This window comes from Salarias fasciatus, chromosome 20 (genome assembly GCF_902148845.1).
Source record: "Salarias fasciatus chromosome 20, fSalaFa1.1, whole genome shotgun sequence".
In the NCBI taxonomy this organism is placed as follows: Eukaryota; Metazoa; Chordata; class Actinopteri; order Blenniiformes; family Blenniidae; genus Salarias; species Salarias fasciatus.
In genome coordinates this window covers 17,239,335-17,247,609 of record NC_043764.1, presented here as the reverse complement: position 1 = coordinate 17,247,609, position 8,275 = coordinate 17,239,335, and the positions used below count along the sequence as shown (strand labels likewise).

Sequence of the window (8,275 nt, the reverse complement as noted above, 5' to 3'; positions counted from 1 at the left end):
AATACTTTCCTCCTGAATATCCTGCTTGCAAGTGAGTAAAAAAATCCACTACAGAGCATTATTTCTACAAAAATCCCTCTGTCACTGTAGTTAAACAACTACATGCTTTAAAGCTCCATATGTGACAAAGTCCAAGGAGTTGGTGGACCTGAGGAGGAGTAGGGTGTCTGTCCACAGGAAAGGCCAAAGCTATCTGTATGCCTCAACCGCCTCAGGTTGAGGCCCTTCAACATCCGCCACACTGTGCTGAAAGTGTTCAGTGAGTCTGTGGTTTTGAGTTCCATCCTCCAAAGGCCGGTGACGTGGTTGGGGTGGAGGTGGACTCTGAACAGGTGGACTCAGAGAGGAAGATCTGGTCCACGCCGAGGTCCATCCTAAACAATGTCTCTCGTCCCCTCCATGACAGCAGGTCGCATACAGGAACATCTCCAGCAACAGACTCAAACCACCAAAGGGCACTGCAGAGCACCACAGGAGATTGGTTGGTTGGTTGATGTTTGATTGTAAAAAAAAAATCACAAAAACCATCACTGAATCAAGGAAGAAAGAAAAAGTTTTAAAAAAATAAATTGAAATACTAATCAAACAACATTCACACATGTAAGAAGTCTCGTTTTACACGGATGAAAGAGATCCTTCCTCCCCTGACTCCTCCCTGTAAACTGTCTTAGGTTGTGTTTCTACTGTCATGAAATTCCTCCATGCTTTAGTCACTGCTTAGCCCAGTGCATATTATTGAATACCTTATTCCTTCTTATTTAATATGCTGACATTCTAACCTATTGTATTCTGTGTGCAGTAATGCTGCAAATAATTTATCTCTGGGAATAACAAAGTAGTTTTTATTCTTTGCTGTATTTCAGTTGCTTTAGGTGTTGTTTGAGATTCGGATTACTGTGGGCGTGTTTTACAATCCGGTTGTTTTGGGTGTTTTTTACACTCAGGTTGTAGAGAGCACTTTTTAGACTGGACTGCTGTTGTAGTTTTTTTTTTTTTTAACTCGTCCTGCTGTGGGTGTTTCTTTTTCTTTTTCTTTTTTTATTCAGCCTGCTGTGGGTGTTTCTCTTCTGTTTCTCTGCTCCCCGGCCGGCTGTGGGTGTTCCCGCGGAGCTGTGTAACGTGTCCGTACAGTTGACTCAGAGGAACCAGAAGTGATGCTCGCGCTGCAGGAGGAGCTGGGGGCAAAGTTTCCTCTCACTTTGACTGAAACCACCGCCACATGCCCCACCGTCGCCCGTCACGGTTTACCTTCGTGAGCTGAGTCCGAGTGCTTTCCCCCCCCCCCTCGCCCCACGCCTCCACCTCCGCCTGATGTCTTCCTGGATCTGGGCCTGGGTTTGGAGCGAGAGGTTTTGGCTTCCCGAAAATGTTTCGTGGGCGGACCTGGAGCATCCGCCACCTGGCGTGGACTACCCCCGGCTCAGGCACATACTTTACGCCCTGCCGCTGGCTGTGGGAGTTTTCCTCCTCAGGCTACTTTTCGAGAGGTAACTTTTTTTTTTTTTTTATCCTCCGTTGATTTGAATTTTTTTTTACATTTCCGTGCGTCTTCAAAGCTCACGAGGGAAGGAGGAAGACGCTGTGCCACACAACTAAACGGGAACTGTTTTTAAACATGGCACTGGGAACAGGAGGGAATCTTTGTGAGAAACACGCTGGGAGCTCTCTGTGGATTTACTGGTTTGATATCCGGTCACACGCCTCTGCGTAATTATAGTCCACCTCCCTTTGAAACGGGGAAAATGTGAGGTGTAACAATGCAATGATTGACTCTCGTCTCACTTTAACTGTGTTAACATTCCTGCGAGGTGATGGCAACACTCAGACTGACTCCACTGCTTCACCCTCTCATGCAGAGAAAAAACTCTCAATCCTGTCTAACGTGATCAGTGGATCAGGAGTTAAAGCAGTCTGTTATGTGGACTCCTCCTGCACACACACACACACACACACACACACACACACATCCTTCCACTGCTAAATTAGGGGTTGCACAAACGTCTGCAGCCCTGAAGAGTAGCAACATTTAAGAGGGGAGGAAAAAAAAGCACCAGAGCCTTGCCTTCTCCAGCAGGCTTTTCATTTTCATGTTGTGGAAAGTCTCCCCGATGGGTGGGGGTGTAGCCAGGCCGAAGCAGTGGTCAGCTCTTCCAGATGATCTTGTGACACACATTTTGGTTTGCGGCGTCCCTCCCCAGACTCTGTCCTTCGTACTCTCACATGACAAGTCATCACGCTGTGTTTAGACTAGGTGCTACATTCCCCGGGATTCCTTCTTCCTCGGCTGGGCCCGGCCTCTCCTATGGTGTCCATTGTGCTCCATGTCCCTCCCTTTTAGACAAACACAGTCACGTATGTCAAACAGAACTTTGTGGACAAACTGTGAAACTCCAGCGGTTCATGTCGGCGATGAAAAGCCTGAGCTGGTTTTGGTCGGGAGTCTGTTTTGCATTGTGTTCAACATTTTGGTTTTTTTCTGTGCTTGCTTCAATGCCCCTCTTAATACCGCTCCACCTCTGTGTCCCTACCCTCTCCTTTTTTGCCCCCCGGGTCTGTGTATACAGGCTAGTGGCCAAACCCTGTGCCCACATACTTCAGATTCAAGCGGGAGTGCCTCGGCGAGCTCAACCCAACGCCGCTCTGGAGAGGCTGTATCTGTCCAAAACGGTACACAAGGCCTGTGTTTGTTCTGCCCTTCATTACATGTTCCTGTACACACTGCAGCACTGCACACCACCACGCAGGCATAATAATAATGCTTAGTATGAGAGGCCCACCTCATATTTTTGTTGTGGTTGTGCAAGCTTTGGAAAGTGTGCGTCATCTTGTGATGTTGTCCTCCTCAGTGTCCGGACGCCAGTCAACTCGAGGGACTCTCCAAGCAGCTGGACTGGGATGTTCGGAAAATACAGAGATGGTTTCGCATCCGGCGCAACCAAGACAGGCCCAGCACGCAGAAGAAGTTCTGTGAGAGCTCGTAAGTACTTCCTGGTGTGTTGTTTGAACCCTGGAAGCATCAAAAGTAAACAGATTCTTCACTTTTCCTGATTTCAGATGATAAAGGAAAAAACAGAAAGCATAGGCAGAAAAGAGAAGGACAATCGGACTGGTTACAGTCTTGTAGTGAGGAAGAGTCTGCATGTGTTGACTTTCTCTGAAGTGACTCCAAATTGTTGTTCAGGTGTGTGTGTGTGTGTGTGTGTGTGTGTGTGTGTGTGTGTGTGTGTGTGTGTGTGTGTGTGTGTGTGTGTGTGTGTGTGTGTGTGTGTGTGTGTGTGTGTGTGTGTGTGTGTGTGTGTGTGTGTGTGTGTGTGTGTGTGTGTGTGTGTGTGTGTGTGTGTGTGTGTGTGTGTGTGTGTGTGTGTGTGTGTGTGTGTGTGTGTGTGTGTGTGTGTGTGTGTGTGTGTCAGCTCTGTTGTAGACCTGCCCTCCATTGAGTGTCAGCAGGGATTACTTCTGGTTTAAGTTAGAAAAACAGGTGCAAACGATGGATGAATAGTTTCTGCATCAGTTTTCCTTCAGGCGTTGATGGTGGCTGAGTTGCTCGTGAGTCTGTCCTCACATCAGGTTCATCCAGTTCAAGCTACCAGTCGTTCCTGTTGCAGACTTCACATTCAATGGATGTTTTCTCTCTGTGATCAAGCCTTTTTAAGCCTATTGGGCCTGAGGCGAGCTTAACAGTTTTGGAAAATGCAAAGTAGATGTGTGACACATTTTTATATACATATAAACTTTCTTTTCCAAGTAAATGCATTGATCAAGTGCTACTGTGGGGAAGAGATAATTTGCAGAAACAAGGAGACTAAATATGTCTTTCTTCTTGAGCAGGATTAACCATGTAGTTTTGGGCCATCATCAATTTTACAATTCTTAATTTGAACAAAATAAAGAAGAAACGTGAAAGTTACTAAATAGGATCACTCCTAGAAAAGGTTCATCATTTTGTTGTGAAACTGTAAATGTCCATCCAGTTCTCTGGTTTACAACAAAATCTTAACTGTTGACATTTGAACTTCAGGACAGCTTTACATCCCGTCAGTGTTGCTGTAGAATATCATCTTCACCCATTTTTTTTTTTTTTTTTTTTATTTTCACTTCAGATGGCGCTTCACATTCTACCTGGCCATTTTTGCATATGGGGTTTCTCATCTATGGAAGGTAAACTGAGCTGGACTGCAGCATGTTTTTGTCTTAAAACGGTTCATGACTTCACCTTCTCATAGGAGGGCCACATCTATTGATACATGCGTTACTTTTGTTGACTTGTTGCTTTGATTGTTGTCTGTTTTCGACAGTCACCTTGGACGTGGGATACAAGACGCTGTTGGTACAACTTTCCTTTCCAGGTGAATCTATACATCGATGTTGTCATTAGAAGGCGTCAGCAGTGTAGACACAGTGGCGCTCAGCTCTGTAATGGTGAAGATTAAAGTGTTTGCATGTTTGTTAAAGGTGTCTTTGTGTCATTTCCTTTCTCAGCACCAGAGTCCTGAACAGTACAACCATTATGTGGCTGAGCTGGCTTTCTACTGGTCTCTCATGTTTTCCCAGTTCATAGATATCAAACGCAAGGTAAGCGAGGAACATTCATCCCATTGTATTAACTCTCAATAAGTCACTTAGCATCAATTGTATTAAATGTTTTTATTTAATCAGTTTATCATAATTCCCTTTTCTATTGAGTATTCTTCACTTATCTAGAATATAACAAAAGGTTTATGATACTGTATTAAGAAACAGGTTAGATGGCAACAGGTTGCAGGTTTCAGACCAGACGAAATGATTGTGTTTGAACAGAGCTGTTAATTATCATGCGATGCACACAGGTGCATGTAAATCCACATCCCAGCCCGTCATCCCAGTGTTTACACAAGCATGTGTTGTCCCTGAAAGGCCACAGTGGCAACACAAAGAGTCCAAAGAGTCGCCGTGAGGATTCCCATTGTGTATTTTGCTTTTATGTCCCTGTAACATGAGTATCCTGTCACCAACTCCTCCGTCCTCCTCATTTCATGTCACCAATGACAGGATTTCATGATCATGCTTGTCCACCACCTGGCCACCATAATCCTCATCACTTTCTCGTACGCTAACAACATGCTAAGAGCTGGCACTTTGGTCATGTGTGTGCACGACGCGTCTGACATCTTCCTTGAGGTAAAGAAATCCGTGGTTGAGATCTTTTTCTTTTCTTTTTTTTTTGTAATAGTTTGAGTCACATTGTTGCTGAAAATATAAGTACACACAGCTGAACATGGAGGTGATAACGCGGTGCGCCGAACACCACTTGCTGTTTTGTAGAATATGTATTTATACATTGCAACACAGAGATATTTCTTATTTTATTGCAGTGAATGATTAATGCCTTATTCATTCCCCAAGGCAGCCAAACTGGCCAACTATGCCAAGTACCAGAGGCTATGTGACGGCCTGTTTGTGGTGTTCAGCATAAGCTTTTTCATCACCCGGCTTGTCATCTTTCCCTTCTGGTGAGACAACTCACAATTTGGTGCCATGTTTTTGACATATATAAATATATATATTTCAATGTTGGCAGCCATTTTTATTCACGTGTGTGTTTGTGCACGTGCAGGATTATTTACAGCGTCCTGGTTGAGAGCTGGGAGATCGTCGGGCCCTATCACTCCTGGTGGCTGTTTAACGGGCTGCTGCTGGTCCTGCAGACTCTGCATATCATCTGGTTTTACCTCATCGCTCGCATTGCCATCAAAGCCATATTCAAGGGCAAAGTAAGTCTGGATCTCTGCCGGTGTTTGTCGAGGGAAGTCAGTATCTGTTAGTCCGGATTGAAATGTCTTCAGGGGTCCTGCGAGACTGATCTATGCCTAATATCAAGATCAATGCTCGCATTTCAACTGTAATCATGCCTCTTCTACACCTGAATTCATGTAACTGTTTATTAATGGGAGAGAAATATGCTTAGATAAAAATTGTAAAAAAAAAAAGAAAAAATAAGAGGAAAGAAAGAAACGCAGCATTCCACATATTTTCCCAGGACATGCTGGATAATTTTTGACATTTTAAACTGCCTTCATTCTTCTTGGCATAAATTCAGGAAAAATGAATCGGGTTTGAGCCATGCATCACTCAGCGACGTCACATTTTGCTGTCTGCATTTCCGTTATGTGAAACTCAGTTTCAACCACATCCTAAAAAAAGCCCGATTAGCCCGACATCTGCCTGCACGCAGTGGTAGACTGTGGCACTCGCTCCACCCATATCGAAGGGCCAGAAGCGTGCAAATCATTACATGGTTTGATGTTTACCCTGACTTTAGACCCTCTCATTTGAAGGTTACGGGAAAATCAATAATCACCAGAGCAACCACTGTTTTCCCAACTATTAGTAGTGCAGTTTTGGTGAGTTTGTGTATTTTATGGCCTCAATTCTCAGTCCTCATCTGACAGTTTATATCTTGGTGTGGTATTCTTCTGTCTGTCGACTGCAAAGCCCAGTTCATAGTCAGTGCTGGTTTGAGTCAGTGTTTCTCAGTCATAAGCTTCATCTATGGAACACTTGCCAAAAACAATGTTCACAAAGTGAACAGAGGGAAGTTAGAAGCAGAACTCCATTCAGTGTAATGTTATCCGGGCAGATTAGAGGGAAATTGAAATATGTCCTAATTTAAAAGCAGTTTTGAGTTTTAAGGAGTTTTTTGAAAGAAGGTACAGGTTGTGCCAGTCTTATCTCCAGGTTCAGGTTGTTCCAGAGTGTCAGCCGCTCAGTTTGACCTTCAGCAGGTCGTCTCGAACATGCGGGCATGTCGGGATGTTTTTGGTTGTTGCCGTATGACTGATTAGATTTTTCTGGTACTGAACGGGTGTACCTAATGTTGTGGCTGATGAGTGCACGTACAGACTTTCAGAGTTGATATCTGTACTCGCATTAAAGCAGAAATACAATGTTAAAAATTATACCATACTTGGCAGAAGCCATTATTGATTTCACTTTTTCCTCTTTGATCTTTCTCTGCACCATGTTCCGTTAGAAGAGCAGAAGAACAACGGAAAGAGGAGAAAGCTCACATAATTGTCTATTATTGCAAAGAGAAATTAAAAATTCACCAGAAAAATTAGTGCAAAGTAACTATGTGTAAATACTGTATTTCCTGTGTGATGGATTCAGCTGCTGACTCTGGCGGTCCCAATAAGCAGCTTGACCGAATGAAGTGTTTCTACTGGAGTGATAAAAGATATTTACACAACTTTTAAACATTTTTGTAATCAAATGCATTTTTGGAAACAAAAAAAACATGCAAAACTGATGTTTGCATAAAATGTTCACTGTGTTTAGTTTAAGTAGCAGAGTTTATGAACAGCCTGATTCTGATTTGTGGTCTTGTTTTTTTTTTTTTCCCCCCCTCCAGGTGTCGAAAGACGACCGCAGTGACATCGAGAGCAGCTCAGATGAGGAGAGTTATTCCACCGGCGGGAAAAACTCTAACCAGACCTTAAACAAGGACAGCAATCACACCAGCAACCTTAACGGAGCAAGTCATGACCACTGAGAGCCGTGACGGGACATGTGCTACTCCCGGCGTGGAAAACACCGAGGGGCTCGTCCAGAGACCAGAGGACGTGGATGAAGGTGAACGTGGCGTACAGACTTGGCAGAATCTCAGTCAGGTTTACAGTGTGAAGTTTACACTTGCTTTTTGCCAACAGAAGTAGACAGAAGTGTTTGTGTGTGTGTGTGTGTGTGTGTGTGTGTGTGTGTGTATGTGTGTGCGAGATTGAATTATAAAGAAATGCGTGTCTGCCTGTTTTGTAGTTGCATAATCATGTAAATAGTCTCCATGAAAATGAGTAATATATTTTCATGCTGTGATACAAAAAAAACTGCATTTCTATAACTGAATGTGCTGCTTCCTCTCCTACGAGCTCATCCAAATGACCAAGAAACATCCCAAAGATTTTTTTATTAAAGTATTTGGTGACAAACGTGTGTGGGGGGATGTGTGTTTTATCCAGTTCAGGGTCGCACAGAAACAGTCACTGACATCCATACTTTAAATTTCACTTTGCTGCTGAGCGTTGGACTCTCAGACACACACACAGTGAGGCGAGGAAGGATTCCTTGCAACTACCACTCAGAGCAGGGGAGGTGGCAGACGAGGGTGTTTGGCTCAAGAGTGAGAGAATTAACAGAAAGCGAAAACGAGCTTCACACAGAGGTGAGTTTCACACTGGAGCCTCCCCGATTCCCCTTCGGGCCTCCGTTGTCCCAAAGCAGTCCTGATGCTGCATTTTCAACA

The 8,275-nt window shown here is 44.1% G+C and overlaps 1 protein-coding gene across 1 annotated transcript; it reads left to right on the top strand.

The window, feature by feature from the left end:
• The first annotated feature begins 1,097 nt into the window (after positions 1 to 1,097).
• On the top strand, positions 1,098 to 7,692 carry LOC115407873 (ceramide synthase 5-like). The gene is made up of 10 exons (XM_030118424.1): positions 1,098 to 1,487; positions 2,565 to 2,667; positions 2,847 to 2,977; positions 4,101 to 4,158; positions 4,296 to 4,346; positions 4,480 to 4,572; positions 5,029 to 5,157; positions 5,383 to 5,489; positions 5,594 to 5,750; positions 7,388 to 7,692. Exons 1-10 carry the CDS (start codon positions 1,312 to 1,314, stop codon positions 7,526 to 7,528), a joined length of 1,146 nt encoding a protein of 381 aa, XP_029974284.1. The 5' UTR covers positions 1,098 to 1,311; the 3' UTR covers positions 7,529 to 7,692.
• Positions 7,693 to 8,275: the final 583 nt, after the last annotated feature.

Bases quoted from the DNA above. Each gene is read 5' to 3' on its own strand.
- LOC115407873 (XM_030118424.1), top strand. From the start codon at position 1,312: ATGTCTTCCTGGATCTGGGCCTGGGTTTGGAGCGAGAGGTTTTGGCTT. The intron at 4,347-4,479 runs GTGAATCTATAC...TTCCTTTCTCAG, and splicing joins GGTACAACTTTCCTTTCCAG to CACCAGAGTCCTGAACAGTA. The intron at 4,573-5,028 runs GTAAGCGAGGAA...CACCAATGACAG, and splicing joins TCATAGATATCAAACGCAAG to GATTTCATGATCATGCTTGT.